The sequence below is a fragment of the Chelmon rostratus genome, chromosome 1 (genome assembly GCF_017976325.1).
Source record: "Chelmon rostratus isolate fCheRos1 chromosome 1, fCheRos1.pri, whole genome shotgun sequence".
Lineage (NCBI taxonomy): Eukaryota > Metazoa > Chordata > Actinopteri > Chaetodontiformes > Chaetodontidae > Chelmon > Chelmon rostratus.
The window spans coordinates 30,894,260-30,917,126 of NC_055658.1; the positions used below are offsets into that span (position 1 = coordinate 30,894,260).

Below are 22,867 nucleotides of genomic sequence, written 5' to 3' on the forward strand. Positions count from 1 at the left end.
TTTGCACCAGCTAATTAGCAGAAAACAGAAAATGTTTGGAACCTAAAACAAACTGCTAAGTGCTTCTTTCTGTAAGTAAATATTTCAGATTACATCACATTAGAAACAGGAACTTTGTCTCAGAGGCACCAGAGTTGATATTTTGATGCTCGAGGTCTGAACTTCAATATTGACCTTCAAACTAACAACAAATAACTGAATAAAAAGATGGCACTATATCACTTCATAACACGTGCAGGGGAGGGCTGCTGGATTTTAGAGATTCTAAAAAGAGCAGAAAAGAAATGCCTGTGTGTAACTATTTAAAAAGAACAGAATAACATGTTTGGAAAAACAAGAATTGGCTGTCTTGCTGAGATGAGATTGACTGATATCGCTTTTATTTCTGTACACTAATTATGAAGCGACAGCTAGAAGCCAGCACCTCTAAAGCTCATTACCAAAGATGCTCATTAATGTTTATACAAAGTGGAACAACGACAAGTTCCTGTTTTAGCCAGTGTTACACAAAAAGTGAGCAGTGTCTCCTGTGGAGAATCTACACATCTGCTTTGACTCTAACAAAAGCTGGAGCCAACCAGCCTTGTAGGGAGTTGTTGCTCTATCACTAGCTTAGCTGCAGTTTAAGATGAGTTAAATGTTGTTGTCTGGAAAAAAATTGCATGGTCTATTTATTTCCACTGCTGTGGTTTAAACTGCACCAGTGGTTTAGTCTAAACCCACCTGGCCCATAGAAGTCATTATATCTGGTTTAACTTGAACCTACTGCACACTAAGGTCATGGGCTGTATTCGGACCCGCCTACTACATACTACCAACAAAAGCAGTATGCAGTGTGTACTTCATTCTGCATCCTTTATACAATCATCGGTCGTTCACATTCAAGGATGGAGCGAGGTTCACCACTGTGAAACACACGGTTGTATAAAAGATATTACTTAATGGTTCAGAAAACTGTAATCAGTGACCAGTTTTATTCACGTTTTACAAACCGTCCCAGCTTTTTTGGAACCTGGAAACTCCATTTTCACACAAAAGTCAAACTTCATGAAAGAAAAAATCTGAGAGCCACGATAAAGCACAAGAATGATGTTGCAGATGGGATTTAAATTACAGGACAACCAGTGCGTTCACTGAAAAACAGAAGTTAACAATGGCTGTGATTATTACTCTGGAGGGAGTGTAAAATTACCCACAAACACCCTTTGGATGGGATGAAAACCACTGACCAGCAAAGGTAATACTAAAATCAGTACACGTACAACCAGGGTAAAAAGTGGGTTAAGACATACTGTGGGAGATGCCCATCGCTGGCAAAATGGCACCAACGTCTGGCAATAGCAATCAACTACAATGAGGAAGAAAATAAACATTATCGAAAAGGCCCCTGAATCAGTCTTTTAAGATGTTCAACTCCTCACATACAGAATATGTCAAATCAAAATGCAGAAATGAATTAAAAAGGACTCCAGCTGGAACAGACTCAAACAAATGTGAACAGTCCCACACATGCCAGCTGATGTGTACAGATCCATGTGAACCAACATGCTGTTAGACACAAAAACATCTCCTTTTACCTGCAGAGACACTTGTTTGTTAGTGGAAGCTCTGTCTGAATCAGGTATTTCAGAAGTCACATGCAAACATTTGAGAGCTTTTTTTATTCATCGTGTTTATTTGAGGTTTTCTGAAACAAAAATAACTGCTCCACCTTCCATCCTCACCACACCCACACATAATGTACAGCTGTCGTCATCATCCTCAGGATCTTCATTCACAGCAATGAAGCTGGTCCACATCCTGTTCTGACCTCGTGTGTGGAGGAACTTATGTTGCTGTGTTTTACTTTCATTTATCCAATTAGAAATATCCTCAATCTCCTTCAACTGTTACAGTTTGTTGCCTTAGTAAAATGTCTTCAGTTTCAACAGAACTGAATCAGGCCCTCTTTTACGGTCTAAACAGCTGTACATCTCAACATTACAATCTAGTCACTGACAGTGCCTCAATTTCGAAAGTGCATCCAAGACCAAAAAACCCTGATGTAGGCGGACAAATAGCACTGAAGATAAATCATCAATCTTGAATGTTGTATGGCCTAACATCCAAATTCGAGTTGGCAAACATTACTAATGAACAACCACACAATGTTTGCTAGCTAGCTAAAGATTGGACAGCTTTGTTACATGTTCTTCATCTTCCACAACAACAGTAAAACAATAAAAACCAAAAGAAGAAATGAAGATTGGACTTACTACTAAGGATTATTTCCCATTTTGCTAACTTCTTTTGTGAATTCAGCGGGTTTCACAGCTGTTAACACTGAGGCTACATCAAGTGCTAAACTATTAATCCACTGTTTTGTTTAACTAACCTGTCCGTAACTGTATTGTTCTGTGATTGGCTGATACCAACCAATCACAGCCAGGGATGGTTCCCCTTTAAGTCTGGATCATTGTAGACACACACACACACACACACACACACACACACACACACACACATATATATATATATATATATATATATATATATATTTACATATTTATTTTTGGATGAAAAATAATAATGCGGGTACTTTTACATATACACACATATCTCAATAAACAAATATGCTTGAATTATAGATAGATACTCTAGCAACTGCCCTTGTCTGACTGCGGAACCAATACTCTCCAACTTCTTTCCGGTCGGACCATAAACTATAGGGACTTCCGTTGGTGCTTTTACTTGCTGGATAACGATGGCTTTCCCAGAGTTTACATCGGAATAATTAAACTTCAGATAAGATCTTAAACACCGAGCACATCCGAAGTATGTACACAGTTACTGTGATTATTAGAATGATGAATTAAAATCTTTTATGTCACAAATTTTTGCTAACCAAGGCTAACGCATCGTAAAAGTTCATTGCTGCAAAATATCGTCACATACTGTTACTGTTTGTACCGTAAAAAAAACAAAGGGTGTTTAGCTAATAGTTAGCATAATTCTGTGATTGACACTAATCGATAAGAGGCACAACATCCTCAGTTCAATAAGTGTGGACGTCTTTCAATTGAATTCTACCCAAACAGTTTAGAGCCAACAGACGAGCACTGTTGTTGGCCAGAAATGCATTTGCCCTGCGTTAGCTCGAAGCCAGCCGGACAGGAGAGCGCTGCTTACAGATGATTTATATGGTTCAATATGAGCAGAGGTGGAAAGACTTCTGGAATAACCTGCATAATTCGAAGTAATGTCACTGGACATGAATATTATAATAAGTTGTTGTTATAGCTAAATTGAACCGTATTGCGCAAGTTCAAAAAGTACAATTAAACGACAATATCGAGAAGATTTTTTTGTTTCTCTGTAATGTAGCATGTTCTTTCATAAATGTCTTTACAATGAGTGCACGTGCTCACTGATACAAGAGGTCTGTACCTAGACTGAATGGTAGATGATGCTCTTCACTGGTACCTCTACCCACTGGTGGTGATGGAGGTGATGTAGATTAGGCCAGTTCACCCCAGCTGCAGCTGGACCTGCACTGACTGAGTGAAGAACAATACAAGCACCTGTACCTGGGGTCTCCAGACCTTTATGACAGCACACATTTTGACTTCACATAGCAGGAAGACAACAGGTATAATTAAAAAACATAAACGATTCTTTTACACTTTGTGCGTTAACTGCACTTCAGATCAGAACTTTATGTGTAATGCACCTTTTGTAAGGGCTCTGCATGAGCCATTGAGACTGTAACAGAATAAAATGGCAGACTTAAAGGAAAAGCACAATGTCTAACAAATGAAACAGATCAGATTTTAGTTACATTTTGATTTTAAAAGCAGTGTCAGAGTATGAGCAGTGGTAGTGGTTGAAAGTATCTTCATCTGCTTTTTATTTTTCTGCGCAGGTTGATGGCCTGTCTTGCTCCCCCTGTCCCATCTGCTCTCGCCTCACTTCTTTCCACGTTGCTTCCCTGCGGCTTTGCCGTGGGGCCTTCACGGCTCTGTGAGGGCAGGCTTGGGCTGTGGTGGGTCGGCCGCTTCCTGGAGGCTGGGTCCCTGCTGGGGAGGGAGGGGGACGCAGAGTGGGCCTTGAAGTATCTCAGTGACCCGATGGCTCGCGGTCGAGACCGTGAACTCACGATGAACTCTGAGTCCGGAACAGGATCCAGCACAGAGGCGGAGAAGGTAAATGGAATGCACATTTTAAACTATACTGAAGAACATTAATACAGATACAGACAAAGCAACCTATTCAACATATTAACATATTAAATCTGAATATTTCTTCATTTTAATTGTAAATTTCTTTCATTAATAAGAAAACTCTGTTTCGATTTTATTCTACTTAATATAGATCGCTGAACTATACAAAAGACGTGCTTTAGTTTTATTAGTTTAGTTAGTTTTGTGCCAATAAACTTACTTCATAAACACAATAAAGTTGCAGTAAAACCGTAAGATAATGGAAGACAGTGCTGGAACTGATTCTGATGCCTCGTACACATGTACATGGGTATTTTTAAAAAGCTTTTTCTTTGTGTTTTGGCCTTTTATCCACACACAGACAGTTTTTGGTCACTGAAAATGGAGCTGTTAGAAAACTCCCTCCATGATGAAAACATTCAGAAACTGTCTTTGCAGTGTTGACGTGTAGACAGAGAGCGACAGAGTGTGCAGCGTTATCTCACTTGTTCACGTGAGGTGATTTTGTGCGATGGTGGACTGGCCCAGAATAGTGCTGGTGGTAACTTTGCTATCAAGACTTTTTACATGTTTACACATAAATGTAAAGTTACTCTTTCTCTATATTGAGAGGCATCAGAATGAACTACAGAGGTCACTGCTGTATAACCCAACACTCCCACGACACAGACCCCACCGTCAGCGTTGCTGCTTTTGGATCAGAAACAAAAAATGTTTGTTTTAAAAACATACATGCATACCTGTGAACTAGGCATCAGATGGACTCATCGAATGGTAAAACTTTGTACTAGTAGTCTGGCAACAGGCTCAAAAGGAAATCTCTAATGTAATATATTGTTTACCATATTCACATTTTAGTTTAGCGTGTTGTCATGCTCACATTTGCTAATTAGCACTTAACACAAAGTACAGCCGAGGCTGATGGGAATGTCTTTTTAGTCATTAACCAAAGTACTGGATGAATGAAAACTTTGACCTGATGATGGCGCTAGATGATAATTTACAGTTCATCCTGTGGGAAACATGCATGTCTGTGCCAAATGTGATGGCAATACGTCCTGTAATTACTGCCATTTAATTTCACTTAAAACCACAGATGTCTGCACTGTGTTGCCTCAAGAGCAAAAGTCAGCAGATCACTAAATTCAGCAGGATTCATCCTCAGGAGACCGTGAACGTCTGTAAAAGAATTCAGTCCAATAGCTGCTGAGATGTTTCAGTGAGGAGCAAAGTGTTGGACTGACCAACTGACACTGCCATCCACAGAGCCATTCAGCTAGCAGGGCTAACAATCAACTTCCTGTCAACATTAAACCATTTAACCTCCCGAGAGGCTAAATGGTTCAATCTTTCTGCCCTTTCTTACTTTTATTACAACAGTGTTCACTTTAAAACTCAATTTCAAGGATTCACGTATTTGTCTCAAGTCTGAACATTCACGTCTTTGCCTGAATTCATAACTCAGCTCCAGTTTTGTCTCTCCATGATGCAGCTGACACTCTGAGGCCCATTAGTGCACATACTTAGAGACTAATTTTGTGTAAGTGCTGTCGTAATGATTGCATATGATAATGGAGTTTTTCTCTGCATGCTTAACTTAACTCCAGACTTCCTTCGTCATAAGTGCCTTTAAGTGTGCACCTTTCAGCGAGCTGAGACGGAACGATGTACCGGTAGTCAAATTTAGCCTGTGCAGGAACCTGTAATTATCATATGTTTGGGCCTGAGTGATGGCTGCACCTGAACAAGCGTCAAGTTAACCAAAATCAGTCCCTCAGTACAAAAATACACAGCGATGAGCATTCTGCAACAAGGAGGCTGACCTGAAATGCAACTGCAAAATCACTCAGTTTGTGCTGTCTGTTGTCCCATTTAGATTCACGCTGTGTTAACTGAGACCTTGAGAAGAAAGAGGCCGTGCAATAATGATTTGATGTATGATTCAAAAAGCAGTAGTTAAGCATCAGTCAACCAGGATGAAGTCCCTCAGTCCTGGCTGAGCGATGCAGCGACATCTCATTGTTCAGCCTTGAGATTATTCATCATGATTTCACATTCACCAGCCGCAGCCTATTTAGTTTGACACCATTTTGTCTCGGTTGCAGACAAAACGAGCAGATAAATGCGAGCCTCTCTCCTTAATTAAGTGCCGACCCTTCGGGGAGATAACGGATCAGTCCTTATCGTTTCCACCGAGTCAGATCAAAGGATGCACTAATGACAATTTACAAGGGCACTGCAATCAATAGACATTCAAAGCACAACCTGCCTCTCACTTCTGGCACTGAGTCAGACGTGGACAGTAATCACCACTATTATGAACATTAATATAAAAGTAGATATTGGTTTTAGCAGTTAGCAGGAACTCCTAAAAATACATGAATAATTATGAAATGAATTTAGGCTGAAATGGAATCGTTGTGTTTCTGTTACCTTAGAATGAGTCTTTACATCTACAGAGGGAGCAGCTCCTCTTCCATAGAGTCCACCACGTCTCTCTGCCATGTTTCTACAGTAGCCCAGAATGGACAAACCAAACAGTAACTGTCGAGAGGGACTTCATGTGTTTTTGTAGTAGTGAAGGCCACCGTAGGATCAGCTACATGCTTGAAAGGGAAGGGTGAGGTGAGGGGCATTCAGGTGGTTTCAGTCTTCAACCTCACTGCTAGATGTCTCTAAATCCCACACACTGGTCCTTTAAGGGCTCCCAGGTTTTGGTCTATGAGTAATTCACAGCCTTTTCGGGCTGAAGCAGCGGTGGTCCAGCGGACTCCTGAGTCACAAAGACCTACACACAGCCAGTCATCTGCTGCAGATGATGTGTCTCATCGCATGTAATCGCGAATAAATTGTTTGTTGTAGCATTAGCAATAGCTAAATGGTAGCATCGGTACTGGCCACTACCTGGAGCATCTCTGGGTCAGCTGAACGTGGCGGTGCTGTTTGGATTGTGTAGGAGCAGTGTGAACTGGCACTAGGGGGGGTGACTCTGGGACGCTGGAGTTCACCGCCTAGCCTCCTGGAGGTGTCGTGGGACTAAGTAGGCGAAACACTGTTGAAGGGAGGTTTCCACCTGATGACCCCCAGAGACGTGTTAGGAATCACTGCTCTTTGGCAGGTATAGAGGCAGATTAGAGCTCCAAGGTTCTTCACTGAGAATGAATCCTCTTTTTGAGCACAAGTATCTTGTGTTTAAATTAACTTAAAACCATGTTTGGAGGGTAGCCAGTTCTTCAGGATCCAATCAGCTCACAAACAAATCTCAACTACTCACCTGTGACGTTTCGTGACTGCAGCTTTAACGGTCGTGACGCAATCGAGGTGACAGACGGACATAAAATAAAAACCTCGCAAAGTACTCAAAATCTCTTCTGTGGTAGTTCTTGCTGCAAAGGCTGAAACACACACACACACACACACACACACACAGGTGGTAAAAATGCACTTTTCAGACCACATTTTGTTCAATAGTTGTTATGTGCACGTTAAATAATCACCAGCTGCAGTGAATACATACACAAACAAAGTATAATTACTACATGATGATTTGTTTTGTGGGCTGGAGAAAATACCACCTTCTGATTGTGTTATTGGTTTGGATCATTAGGCAGCATTAAGGCTCATTTTGTAATTTAAGCGTCTGTGTTGTGTTTTGTAGGCGCTGATGGAAATGGCAGCAGATAAAGAGGCTCTGCTACAAAGTGCCGTCTGGATCAGGCGAGTTGACACACTGCTTCACACAGAAGTCATAAAGGGGCTTCTTGTCTATTTAATCTGGTTTTCAGAGATTTTTTGGACTTTTAAGGCCAAATAAACTTGTATTGATTTGATTTATTGTCAATAAAAAGACTTCTTTCCATTGTTGAACACCCCACCAACGTTTCTGAAGATGGAGACTCTGTCCAACCAAAAAGCAGCTCTGTGAGGCTGCGCTAAGCCACAGCGGTGCTTTGAGCTAAATGCTAAAATCAGCGTGCTAACATGCTCACAATGAAAATGCTAACATGCTGATGTTCAGCAGGTAATTTTTTTTACCATCTCACCATCTGAGTTCATAATGTTAGCCTGCTAACATTTGCTTATTAGCAGTAAACATAATGTAAAGCTGAGGCTGATGGGAATGTCATTAGTTTTGCGGGTATTTAATCATAAATGAAGCTACTGGACAAAGCAGCATTTTGACCTGACGATGGCGCTAAAGGGAAAGTTAAAGGATCACCAAAGTTATCAGAATTAACTTCTGGAGGAACATAAATGCTTTTGAGTTTTATTTGCAGACAAGCTAACAGTGAACTTCACACTCATGGAGTCTGAAGCATAAAACTGAAGCTTAAAAGCAGATAATCAATACGTTTCCTCGTGAAACAGACGAGGTGGAAGGTCCCCAAGACGCAGAAGAAATTACAATATTCAAGGTCAAATGGCAACACGTGAAACGAAGCAGTCGTGAAACGTTAAAGATTCGAGGATGTTTGAATAAGTGATCAAATCTTAACGTTAGTAAAGCTCGTCTCACTGTTTGAAACTGACTGCATACGTGACTGAAGAGAGTCCCTCCCCCCAAACCAGCTCCTCCCTCCGTGTTTGAGGTTTTCACCGTGTTGAGCGTGCCGTCGTGTTTCGCCGTCCACTGCAGGCTGTGTATGTAGTCTCTAACTCTGCAGCCTGGACTCTGTCGTGTCCTCATTAAAAACTGGCCTATTTTCCTCCCAGAGAATGAAACTGGGAAACGTCGTCTCCCGTGATGAGCCAAAGGGGACAGTCGTAGCATTCATGGCAACTTCCCAAACAAACTGTTATTCATCCTAATTATCATATAGCCCATATTTCCACATCGTGTTCGACCTCACATATATTTTATGAGCTTTGAAAGTCTTTGATGTACGAAATCTCTCTAACGTCTGACTGTGTTTTATACATTCACTTTAAACCTCCACAGGGATGAAACTCTCTTCATGTCAGACCGCGTTCAGTGCACTTCCAGTCTAAACTGTGCACTGATTGGATGCCAGTAGTGCCGTGCAGCACAGTTACATTGAGTAACATCCCTCTGTCTTTGTGTCTGTGTCCCTCAGATTTGCCTGCCAGGTGCGAAGCAGAGCCCAGCAGAACGTGGCGCTGCAGTGTACCTGTGGAGAGGTGTGTGTGGGCGAGTGTGTGGAAGTGTGTCTGCGTGTGTGTCGGGACATCCAGCCGGGAACAGAGCTGCTGCTGTACGGAGACACAACAGGCAAACCTGATGAGCAGGACAAGTCCACTGGACAGACAGGTGATGGCTGTAGACAGACAGGTGATGCTGTAGACAGACAGGTGATGCTGTAGACAGTCAGGTGATGCTGTAGACAGTCAGGTGATGCTGTAGACAGTCAGGTGATGGCTGTAGATGGACAGGTGCTGTAGACAGACAGGTGATGCTGTAGACAAACAGGTGATGGCTGTAGACAGACAGGTGATGCTGTAGACGGACAGGTGCTGCTATAGACGGACAGGTGATGCTGTAGACAGACAGGTGATATTGTAGACAGACAGGTTGTGGCTGTAGACAGACAGTTGATGCTGTTGACAGACAGGTGATGGCTGTAGACAGACAGGTGCTGTAGACAGACAGGTGATGGCTGTAGACAGACAGGTGAAGCTGTAGACAGACAGGTGATGCTGTAGACAGACAGGTAATGCTGTAGACGGACAGGTGATGGCTGTAGACAGACAGGTGATGCTGTTGACGGACAAGTGATGGCTGTAGACAGACAGGTGATGCTGTAGACAGACAGGTGATGCTGTAGACGGACAGGTGATGCTGTAGACGGACAGGTGGTCTCAGATAGATCCGATCTGTATTCTCATTCATAGTTACATGATAAAAAGTTTTCTCGTGTCACAGTGAATACTGAAAAATGAAACATGGCTTCAGTCTCTCACAGCTTCAGATCTTAAACACTTTTTTAATTATCAAATCTCATTCTACGTGAACTCTAATGAGAACTCACTTAAAGCTGCATTAGTCGGTTTTTTGTCCACTTTGTTGCAGAAAGCATAAAATCACACATTACAGCCTCGTGAAGTTTACATTTATACATTAAACACATGGCGCAACATCATCATTCATCTGGAGTCGTGTTCCAGGCGACCTGGTGAATGTAAGTCAAATATAAAGTCCTTTAACTCTGTTTTTGGTCTCAACCAAACTCTGACAGTCTTCATCAGCTAAACATATAAACGCCTCATACAGTAAATTGGAACCAAACACTCCGTGATCGATGTCACCCACACCGGTTTGTGCTGCCTCAGTCCACTTCATATTCATGCACACTCTCCACCTGGAGGAGCTAGAGGGACATTTAACTAACTAAAACAATATCGACCCCAGAAGACCTCCTTCACTGTCCAGCAATAATTCCAGTCTCACTCATAGATGAATGAAATGTATGTAAACACAAAGGAGCGTCGGCTTCACTGATCGGCTCAGTGATTAAAAATCCACGTCAGCGTTATTTAACGTCAGCGACATCAGTTAGCTTCAGTCGAGAGCTTTGTGAGGAAAAAAACAGCTGTGTGTCAGCTGACATGTGCTCAAAATGAAGAGTTTAACACTCACACCAAGCAAGAAAACTGCACATTTGTAACATAGGAATAATTCGCTCCCCGGCTCTGCTAATCCTTTATTATTTCTGCATCGTGGGCTGTGATTGAAGGGACATTAAGGAGTACCGCCATGCAGAAAATACCCAGCAGCAACAGACTGTGGCTGCACCGTGGATATCTTATTAAACCCCTGCTCTTGTAGAGGGCTGATTTAAACACACTGAGCCTATAAATCACGAATGCATCTCCAGAACAATTATGAATACTAAATGAAAGATAATAAGATGAGAGGCAATTGATCCCTGCAGGGAAATTACATTGTTATGGTACAAAATATTAATTAGATTCAGAGAAATGAAGAAACGAACGCTGTAATAATGGCAAGAAACACAATAACAAGTAGAAAAAACTTTAAAATGAATAAAATAATAATGAAAGAATAAAACAAAACTAAACAGTTAGATTATCAACAAGCTGAAATCCTCCCAGAGGAGAAACAAAGAAATCAGATGTGAAAACTAGAAAGTGTACAAACACACAGTATTAATACAAGTAGGTGCAAGGTTTTATACACGCAGCACTTGTGTACAGTTTGTAAAAATGTGTACATGTTTATTAGTTATGGACGGTAACTAAATACATTACAGTGTTTTTAAGGTTTGTGGTCTGTATTTAGAGTAACAGCTAAAACTCAACGCTGTTTATTATCACCAGGTTCAATAATGATAATCCAAGATTTCAACATATGATAATATGACATCGACAGATACTATGTAGATTATTTTGTATCATAATAAAAAATAATAAATAATAGTTTGACATTTTCAGATATGCTTATTTGCTCTCTCATGAAAGATCTGTGTGAGGGGATCGATATCACTGCCAGCAGCAGGTTAGCTTAGCGTAGCATTAAGAAGTCCAACGGTTAGAAACTTGTTCTTGTCATTGCTCTGAAGTGGCCGACCCACCAGCGGAGGCTCAGCACACAACCCTCTATACCAGCACAGCGTGTCCTGTGTTTCTGAACGGATTCAACAAACGAGACCGAACATTAGTTAATGAGCTCAGCAGGTGCTGATGGGTGGAGCAGGGCTAGCTGTTTCCTACTGATTACATTCTTTATGCTTTGCTAAGCTAATCGGTCGTGGCTTCATATTTAGCATACCGACACAAGACACTCAGTACGAAAGCAAAAAGGTTTGTTTCCCAAATTGTTGAACTATTCCTCAAAAAAGAAACATTTAACGCAGTAGTTTTACTTTTAATGCAGTATTTTTACATTGCAGTATTGCTATTTTTGTTTGAATAAATGGTTTGAATACTTATTCTATACCATAGCGTCCTCTTCTTACTGGTTTTGTCCCAAAACCCCAAAATATTCATTTTACAAAGATATAAACCAGAGAAAAGTGATTCCTGACTTTTGAGAAGCTGGAAGCAGATTTATCTTCTATCAGTCAAATAACTGTAGAACTGAAATGTTTTTCTCTGCACAGATAACAAGGTGGAAAACACAAAAGACCCAGAGGCTGTCGTTACCAACATATCTATCGTTCAAGAAAAGGAAGGAGAGACCGAAGACAAACAGGAGAAAACACAGGAGGAGGAAGAGGAGGAGGAGGAAGACCAGCACAGAAGACCACGCAGATGCATGAAGAGGAGTCACCCAGCGCGAGGAGAGGCGAGAGCTGAGAAACTCGTGGACAGTCGCACCTGCAGTGATAACGTGACATCAGCAGGTGCACACATGTGCAACGCAGGTAGAGAGCCAGCTGCTGCAGACAGACAGACAGACGCTGCGCCCCCTGCTGTCCGCTGCAGCTCCCGCCTGGCCGCCAAACCGCGCCGCGTTCACTGTCTGACCGGCCGGGCGAAGCGACCCTCCGCCCGCCCCGGGCCGCCCAAACAGACAGAGGGACCGAGCCCCCTCCAAGCCCCCACGCCCGACGCGCAAAGGCTGGTTTCTATGGAGACACCGCAACCTCCTGCGGCCGGGCCGGCGCCCTCGTGGCGTCCAGAGGTCAGAGAGAGGCGGTACAGATGTTCCAGCTGCGGTAAAAAGTTCTTCCAGATCGGCCACCTAAAGAAACACCAGTTCAGTCACACAGAGGAGAAACCCTTCAGCTGCCACGAGTGCGGGAAAAACTACACCTCTGCAGAAAGCTTCAGAGCCCATCAAGTAGGAAGCATCGACTAGATGAACGTTCTGTCTTTCCTTCTCACCTTCTTTCTCTCTTTTTTCTCTTTCGTCCAAAATCCAAACAGATATTCCACTGATATTTAAAGTTTAAGAAATATGACTGAATTCATCTGATATTCACAATTTAATATAAATACATCACACGATCAAAAACAATTCTAATTTGGTTGTTAGATAGATAGATAGATAGATAGACAGATAGATAGATAGATTGATAGATTGATTGATAGATAGATAGATAGATAGATAGATAGATAGATAGATAGATAGATAGATAGATAGATAGATAGATAGATAGATAGATAGATAGATAGATAGATTGATTGATTGATTGATTGATTGATTGATTGATTGATTGATTTTATCCCAAGCTGGGAAATTGCAGTGCAGCAGCAGCATTACACACAGTGAAATAAGTTAAAAAGTTGTGAAATAAGACTATAAAGAGTAAACTATACATAATACAATATCAAAATAGCAAGCAGCAAAAAGATAATATACATGATAATAATAATAAAATAGCAAAATAGTAAACAGTAGTAATGAAAAAGTATTGCACAAAAAAGAATATCTACAGTAGAAAATAAAGTGTACCGTGACTGTAGGCATAACACAGTGAAGAAGTGAAAATTTGTGAAATAGGACTAAAAAGAGCAAACTATACAGAATAAAATATCAAAATAGCAAGCAGTAGTGGTACAAAGTATTATATATATATATATATATATATATATATATATTTTAGCTGTTATTGTACAGTGTAATGGCATGTGGCAGGACAGATTTCCTGTATCTGTCCCTTCGACAGCGGAGCTGCAGCAGCCTGTGGGAGAAGGTGCTCCGCTGTCTGTCCACTGTGTGATGGAGAGGGTGCTGATCATTGTCCATGATGGATAGCAGTTTATTCAGCGTCCTCCTCTCACCACAGTCTGAAAAGACTCAAGTCTGAGTCCGAGTACAGAGCCAGCCTTCTGGATTAAGAATTGTGATCAAGATACATATTGATAGGCTGAAGAAATAAAAACTAACAGTGATGTAAGAGTACATTTTAAATTAACAAGAAGACAGATTACACTTGAGAGGTCATTGAGGGGTGACGCTCATTATCAAAAACAAACAAAAGACCACAATTTAACAATTGATCCATTTAAACTTTCAGATTAGGCTGTGAAATGTGAAACTTAGTTATGTGAAACAGTGACAGGTTTAAGATGAAATTTCTCTTCATGTGTGCTGGTTTTAAGGTGCTGTTTTGTTCCATGAGTCAGGTGAACTAAAATTAAAAACCCGGCTGACTCACGAAGCTGTTCTGAAAGGTAGAATGGTAATTTTCCAGTAAGAGGTAGAGAGATGTCAGTGAGACCAACCAACGCTCTCACAGAAACCACAGCGGCGTGTCCACAAACACCAGAGGGATTCATCTTAATGCAGAGTGACACGCAGGAGCCAGAGGTTTCAGAGCTGATGCGTAACCTTTAAATCACATCAACGTATCCAAGACTGACCTGAAAACTGACTCATTTTCCTTCCAAACACGGGAAAGATGATTGAGAAACAGTCAAACTGTGAGTCTGAGGCTGAAGATTAATGTGAGTTCAAAAAGACTCACATATAAAACAGTAAAAAACTATTCTGAACTATGAGAGACAGAAATAATAGAAAATTAACAGCAGACTGAACGTTTCAAGTCTGTTTTACTTCTGACCACATCCAGCATGTCTGATGGATGGTAAGGTGTGACATCACTGATGGGTGCGGTTAAGCACACCCATCAGTGATGTCACAGGTGTGAGAAGATGCTCTCCAAACATCATTTTACATGTTTTTACATCTCATGTGAAAATTTTCCTCCTGAAATGAACTCAGGTTAAAACACACATTTGTTCCTCTTTAACTTCAGGCCAAAATGATGCAGTTTCAGTGCATTTTTGAGCCTCGTACCACTAAAAATTATTGGCCAACATGTCTTTTTCACATTAACACATGAATATTATTCATAAGGGTCCCTTAAATATAGTGCTGAGATTATGTACTGACGAACTGTCATGGACGCTTTTTCTAAATGACCAGAAGCTCCAACGTTTGCACCAAGAGATCATCTTTATTTTTTTCTTCGCTCCTTCTCTGCTCCTCTCTGTATATTTTTGTCTTCCTATGTGATTTTTCTGAGAAACTCCATAGACGAACCTTTCCTCTCTCATTCTGGTGACCGACGCCGTTCATTCCATTTTGAACATTTTCTGCTCTCACAGTTGTTCTCGTCTTTGCTCAGCTATCTGCAGGAATAAAAAACACTTGACAACTGAATAGCCTCAGAAAAACAAGCTACGCCACCGGGGGCTTTTTTTAACAGTGGGTGTGTGGGTACAGGGAGTTTTTCCTTTACTGGCTGCTCCCTTGTTGGCCGCGAGCTTAGTCATCATGACGAGCAGCAATTTACTCATCCCATGAATAGAAACAATAGCAGTCGAAATAACACATTTTATCTCAATAATGATGGTGTTATTTCCAGATGAGTCACCGAGGGGAGCGTCCGTTCTCCTGTCCTCACTGTGAGAAGACCTACGGCCTGAAGCGGGACCTGAAGGAGCACCTGGTCCTGCACACCGGAGAAAAACCCTACGTGTGCGAGCACTGCGGGAAGGCGTTCGCACGCCGCCCCTCGCTACGCATCCACCGCCTCCTTCACTGCAGCAGAATGATTTACACACAGCCTCCGAAGGTAGGGAGGAGTCCTGCTCCACACCGTTCAGGGTTAGACCAGGATCATGACGGAGCACACATGATAAACAGCACACTGAGCGACAGGTGGAGGTGGCAGACCAGGTTATGTGCCAGCAGAGGCAGAAAAGATAAGAAGACTGCCAGTAAACAGGGGGGGCATAAATAATGCAGGTTTTAAAATACTTTAAAAAATCTGCTTTCATGAGGAATGAAGCAAATCCAACACACACAGTGTAAACACAAGTCCACCAGGCTCCACAAAGTGCAGGTTTCATATTACTGCTGGTTTCAACACTAACAGAGGGCAGCTTCATGATTCATTTCTCCTTCATGTACAGTATTTCTCCTTAAATCAACCGGGGGGAGTATTTTTAAATTGCTGCTGCTGCCGGTTCGTCTTCCCCGCAGCCGTTTCACGATCCCTCCGTAAACATTTCCTTCTCTGCGCCACTCGATTCCAAATTCTTTCACGTAACATCTTTAAATTTTCATGCAGGTCTTGTTGTTATTCCCCGACCGGCAGTTTGAAGTATTTAAAAAGAGGGGGTGGACACGATGCATTTGATTTTGCTTCTGTCCTGCAGGTGCAGTGCTCGCTCTGCCCCAAGCTGCTGGCTAACTCCGGCTCTCTGAGGAACCACATGAAGCTCCACACGGGGGAGAAGCCTCACACCTGTCAGCACTGTGGCAAGAGTTTCAGTCAGAAAGGTAAAGTGAGAGGCCCGAGTCTGATCCTGGATCTGCAGCGAGCTGCTGGAACCAGTGTGCTCACTGTGCTGCTGCGTTCAGAGCCCGTCGAAGGCGGCAGGCTGCACTGACCTCCTGATATGAGTAAACTCAGTAATCCTGCAGCTCCGGATCTGTGTGATCTGTGCTCTAAACTCAACTGATCACAGAAAGAAGAACAATGCTCAACAAATGTCAGATTTGGTCTCAATATGTTTCAAACAAAATAGAGTTAAATTGTTGTTGCTCCGGAAACCACGTTTTTTTTCCGGGATGTTAAACGTGTTAAATAAAAATGTTCATGGAGCAAAAATGAGCAGATGTGCAAACTGATGAAGATAATCACCAGCTGGTTTTACCCAAAGCTGATAAAGCCACTGAACAGCTGGTGATAATCAAACTGACTTCAGTCTGGTGTCTGACCTGCGTCCTCACTGAGGCTCGCTGAGCCGTTTGACTCGACTTTGTGAAACGAAAACTTTGCCGCTCCGATCAACAAACGCACGATGTGATGAATCCATCATTTACCCGTCGAGCTGAACCAGAGAGATCCGCCATGTCGCCTCGTGAATAATTGAGCTACAGGGTGATGATCCAAACGGTTGGCTTAACATTTCTTTGCTGAGTGAATCAGCGTTTGCTTTTCCTGGAAGTGTAAACTAATCCAGAAGCCGAGCGCTCCACTGTAACAAGCAGCAGGGGACCCTGAAGACCTTTGGTTTTTAATTTTAAATGTCATAGATGCAGTTTATTGAAAGGCTTCTAATGTTTGTTTCTGCTAAGCTGGACTCTGTGTGCAACTGAAATAAGATCAGAATCAGTCATCTGCAAACAAACTGTGTTCCTGAGTCCAGGTGTTAATCTCCTTTATCCAATCACGTGTTCACAAAGTGGTGAACTGAGCCTTTCCAGGATGATTCAGACCCAATCATGATACCATCACCTGTTACCAATCAACCTGTTTACCTGTGGAATGTTCCAAACAGGTGTTTTTGGAGCGTTCCACATCTGTCCCAGTCTTTAGTTGCTCCTGTCCCGACGTGTTTGAAACATCTTGCTGCATCAGATTCAGAATAAGCAGAAATTTGCAAAAATCAATGAAGCTGATGAGGTGAAACATTGAATATGGAGAAACATGGTTGAGCTGTGAATGTGCACGTTCAAACCTGTCGTTTGCATACAAAATAACTGAAATATCTGATGTCCGAATTCTCTCTTGTCAAGATATACAAAAACAGACAGAACGTGTTTTAAATTAGACTGAGATAATGATAAGAGGACAGATAGCTGGACTCAGCAGGAGAAACAGCTGGCCTCCGCCAAAGTGAAAAAACACACCTTCCATCATCGCCACTCCCGAGGCACACAAACAACATCTGAATATGGCAGCTTCAGAGGTGATAAAATGAAAGCGAGCACCTCTGACAGAGCCTGGCCAGCTGCTTCTTCTACGTTGCACGTAACTCTCCCAAACCGTCAAAGTCTTCCATTAATTGTGAAGGACAGAAAACATGCTGCTGTTGTTGTGGTCACGTCTATGAGTTAACGTGACTTGATTATCTGAGAGACACCGCGACGCAGTTATTTTTAGAAGGCTGGGAGGACGTCTCCAGCTGTGATCAATCCCTGCAGTTTGTGTTTTCATTTGTCAAAGTGACAACATCAACGTCACGAGAGAAGCTAATCTTCACACGTTATCGGACAAATGCATATTCACTGCGCCTCGCTGCGACCACCCCTCCCCCATCGACACGTAGATGATCTGCCTCTGTCTGTCTGTCTGTCTGATTGACTGTCTGTCTGTCTCTCAGGGAACCTCGAGTGTCATCTGAGGATTCACAACGGAGAGAAGCCGTACCCTTGCACCGAGTGCGACCAGAGTTTCTCCCAGAAGCCAGAGCTGCGTCGGCACATGTTTTCCCACACCGGGGGCGGCTTCCTCTGTAGCTACTGTGGAAAATCGCTGAGGGACCCACACAGCCTGAAGTCCCACGAGAGACTGCACACTGGAGAGAGGCCCCATCGCTGCCCTGCCTGTGGAAAAGGTCAGAGCGCGATATTGAAATTTAAAAGTCAAATAAAATTGTGGGAAAACATCAAGGGAAACAGGCTGAATAAGCCCCCTAATCTCTCCCGGATAACTGATAATTCTGTGCAGAATCGGCACATCTGTGCACTCGTTTCCACTCAATTTGGGATTCCCAGTTCCCTCTGCACTGCAGTCCTTATCACTGGCAGCGTCCCACGGCCTCTTTTATGATACTACGACAAGGATTCAGCAAAGTCAGACAGTTTAAATTCCACACTTGGAAGCTTTAAACCTCTGTTCATTGATTTTTTTGGCCACTTAGCAGCACAACAAGCAGTAAACACAACAGCGACACATTATCACCAATAAAGTTGCTGTGCTTCACGTGTTGGCAGCTTTTCTGCACGTTCAAAAGACGCAGAACGGTCATTTGGAGTTGTTTCCAATATTCAGTTTTTCCATTTTCGTTCCCGCTGACTCCTGAGGATCTGTTTGTGTGCTGCGGCTGGAAACAACACGAACGAGTGAAGAAGCAAAACAAAGCTGAAAGACTCTAAACAGCTCAGTTGAGCTCAGAGCTCAGCCGCTGTGCTGTGCTCGATTAATCGATTAATGCAGCTCTAACTTTCAATAACGCAATCACATAAATAATCAATACGCTGTTCGTGATTGTTGTTAGGTGTTTTCACAGCATAATGTGGTTTTTAACATTAACATTTAACGGTTTTAACAGTAGAGGAGAGATTTTCTCAGTGTAAGTTTTGTGGAGTTTGTCTGAATCACCAGCAGAGGGCAGTCACGACTCACCAGCTGGCGGCAAAGACTCTTTAAAGTGTTTGATTTAACGCTGCACGTCTGTGACATGTTTTTAAAAAAATCAGTCATCTTTTAGCACCAGAGATATCATTTTCGTTTTATCCCGCATGTTCTTCTTCCTCAAAGCCTGGCGCCTACATTACCCACCCACATTACCACCCAACTTGACTGCCAACAGTTCGGTCAGAGATTTGGGTGTGTTATGCTCGTAGCTGCTAATGTAGCATCAGGCTGCTGGGACGCTGCTTTCTCTGCAGTCACAAAACCAGCGCAGTTCCTCTTTCACGTATCAAATCTTTCAGACCGTCGTCATTAAAATTTATTCATGTTACGTTACTTATAAAAAGCTCCCATGGCTGAAATGCGATACTGTCATATTGCTCTTGTGTCGAAGAGATTTTCAGAGTCAGACAAACAAACAAACTGCAGCTGCAAAGTGAGTCGGAGGCCGGTTGGGGGCATGAAGCAGCCCCCGCCCGCCTCCACCGGCCTTGTTTGTCTCGCTCGGCGGCTGCAGATGTTCTGTCCTGCAACCTGATGGGACAGCAGGTTGTCCACATGTACTTTTCATGAAGCGGTAGAAAACCTGTGTAGTGCGTTCAGTTTGTTGCATCATTGATGAACTCGAACTTTTTTTAGACAGTTACAAGCGCCATTTTCTCCCTCATGACTGACTAACAGGCACACACGGCATGTCTTCCTTTTCATTTATTTATGTCATTTATTTTTTATTCTTAAATGTGTTTACAAGACCGAGCGTTGATATTTGTGGACTCATTCGAAATTATGTCGCACAATTTATTCACTGAAGCAGTCTGAGAGTGATTTACATACTTTACTTTATTTTATATTTTTCTTATTGTCAACAAATCCCATTAAAGTTAGCTGATAGATCTTCTTCCTCTGTGCCACAGAGCTCCCCTTTGTCCATTAAAAACTGCTGCCACAAATCCCTAGAGCACCAAATGTGCATTAATCCGCCGCTGAAAATAGTCCCCCAAAAAAAGCACTATTTCCTCCTGTTTGTTACGTTTGTTAAGAATTACATGAGCAGCTGTTTTAGGAAACGACTGAACCCTTATTAAAAATGAAAGGATATATTTGTGATGTGTTTTCTACATTTATACATTCAGTAGGAACCAGTGGGGGTTGGAGCTGAGCCCCACAGAGCAGGTAGGGACGTCCAGTATAAAGAGACGGACTAACACGTTGTTGATTTTGGTCTTTTAATGGGTGTAAAACAACACCAGCTTCGCCCTTTACATAAAACTAATTAAAAACTAATTAAAACGTTTAGGAAACTTGAGGTTAAAGTCTTTTATTGTTCTGCTTCTGTAGTTTGTAACTGTGGCGGTGAGTTGTTCATGTTCTCAGATATTTAGCTGTTAACTGATGGCAGAAGATGCAGAATAATGTCTGAATGGTTGGTTTTTCCTCTCAGGCTACACCTTGGCCACCAAGCTGAGGAGACACATAAAGTCGTCTCACATGATGGAGAAGCCGTACAGCTGCCACTGCGGCGCCTCCTACACTGTGAGACAAAGTCTGCTGAGGCACCAAGCTCAGCACCGGACTGAGGGAGGCACTGAGGAGGAGGCGGAGTCGGAGGGAGGACGCGAAGAGGAGACGAACAGCGGCGAGAAGGAGGTTGCGAAAGAGGCGGCGACTTCGGGCTGCAGCCACCCGAAGCCAATCAGAGGCAGACCCAAGAAGAACTCGCTTCCTCAAGGGGAAGGAGAGAAGGAGGCGGCTCAAGTGAAGCGGAAAAGGAGGCGAGGAAAAGGGAAAGAGAAGGAGGCGAGGCAGGCGGGGAGTAAAGAAGAGGCTGAGACCTCGGGAGCAGGGAGGGGAGGAGAGGGGGAGGCTGCGGGTGACATCCAGCACGCCGTCGTCTACGTCCAGGCAGACGACCTGTCCGCGCCGAGCTCCGCCCCTCTGCTCCTGGCCTCGGACAGCTCGCTGCCTGCAGGGACGGGGCAGGAGCTGGTGGAGGTGGTGATATCGGAGGGCGCGGAGCAGTGCATTGTGGTCGCCGGGCAGCAGACGGTAGGAGAGCTGCTGATCTTACAGGAGGAGGGCGGCGGACTCTGCTCTGTGGCTCAGACAGTTGAGATAAACACAGTGTAGCCTAAAATCCTGGTTCTTCCTGTCTCTGGTGGCTCCCGCAGGACTGAACCTTCAGGGACCGGATCCCATCACGTCACTCTGTGTTCATTGTGTTCAGTGCATCTCGTTACCCTCATGATTTCGTTGAACAGACCTTCCCTTCAGTTTATTCTTATTTACATACCCCAGACTGCCGGTGAACACAGATCAGACATGAACTCATTAGACGTAATGAGCTGCTGGAGGAAACAGCGAGACCAGTAACTACTGTGATGGTTCCCAGTCTACAGCTAGAGACGTGGAAGTCCTGCTCCTTAGACGCCAACATGTGTTATTGAAGGTCTGCTTGTGTGTGTGTGTGTGGAAACCGGCCCCTGAGCCTCCTCAGTGATGGATTTCTCTAAGCGAAATAAAACAGTAAAACACACGTGGAAATGCAGCACATCTGTCGGCGTGTCTTTACAGAGACAGACCTGTTCAGACAGCCGGGGAACTGAAGGCATTTTCACTCTCTTCAAAGCCACCAGACTCCTTTGACAAAAACAGTAATTTGAAGTCACAGAACACAGTTAGCTCAGATCCGAACTAAGAGCTGTCTGAAGAGGTCTATCTCTGGAGGGATCCTCTCTATAATGTTGTCAGACTCTTAGAATAACAATCTGAGCCTGTCAGTGGCAAAAACAAACACTTTTAGTGGACTCACTGTGACGGATGCAGGATGAAGGATTACACTGCAGCCACTGCGGGCTGTTTCCTGGCTGTTGCAAGAACTAGCGAGTTTTTGTACCTATTAGTCATTTAGACACCAAAATATTTAAAATATAGAGCCCAGGTGTAAACCTTTAACACTGATTAATTCTGCATTAGACTGGGTGTCAAACTGGTATTTTATGGTACCAACCGAGTATTCACTGCTGTCTGATGAATTCATCCAATATCAGTGAAATAACAGTGAATTACCTGATGAAGGCTGCTTGAACCAGTTGTATCTACTGAATAAATTCAGCACACGTGTTGACTGTGCAGGAGCTGATTCTTTGTTTTCAACCATTTCCTACACACCTGACTGTATACACAGGTGTGCAAAGTTCAACAAGCTGGAAACTCAACACTGAAGTATCATCAATATATGAGGTCAGTTATGGTTATGGTATATTATACAGAGCAACGCTAGCATTCATTAGAAGTCAAGGCCAATATTCAGTCTGTTTTTAGCTCTGGCTTGGTGTCCACCAGCTCCTCCTCATGTCACCCTTACCAGTTAAATTTGACTAAAATCTCTCAGAGCTTCATAATCCCAGTTTAGTGTTTTAATTTTAAGATTTTTCTTCTAGAAATTTGACTTCAGGCTAAAGTGTTTTTGTCCATCTGGTGGCAGAACTTTACAACAAGCTGAAAATCACATGTTTGATATATTATGGCCTTGTGATGTTGATATTGGAGTCATCAGAGATTAGTTTTCCTAGAGTCGTGTTTCTGACCACC

At 42.9% G+C, this 22,867-nt stretch overlaps 1 protein-coding gene across 3 annotated transcripts; it reads left to right on the forward strand.

Annotated features, from left to right (window-relative positions):
- The first annotated feature begins 2,721 nt into the window (after positions 1-2,721).
- On the forward strand, positions 2,722-22,356 carry znf408 (zinc finger protein 408). Of its 3 annotated transcripts, none has more exons than XM_041937738.1 (9): positions 2,722-2,814; positions 3,902-4,181; positions 7,858-7,916; positions 9,275-9,468; positions 12,278-12,960; positions 15,494-15,703; positions 16,290-16,413; positions 18,243-18,476; positions 20,718-22,356. In XM_041937738.1, the coding sequence occupies exons 2-9, from the start codon at positions 3,906-3,908 to the stop codon at positions 21,401-21,403; spliced, it is 2,466 nt and encodes an 821-aa protein (XP_041793672.1). In that variant the 5' UTR covers positions 2,722-2,814; positions 3,902-3,905; the 3' UTR covers positions 21,404-22,356. The 3 variants fall into 3 exon arrangements, with proteins under 3 accessions (XP_041793672.1, XP_041793687.1, XP_041793680.1); XM_041937746.1 differs by lacking the exon at positions 2,722-2,814 and adding an exon at positions 3,599-3,628; XM_041937753.1 differs by lacking the exon at positions 7,858-7,916 and having other exon boundaries at positions 9,275-9,338.
- The last annotated feature ends 511 nt before the right edge of the window (positions 22,357-22,867 follow it).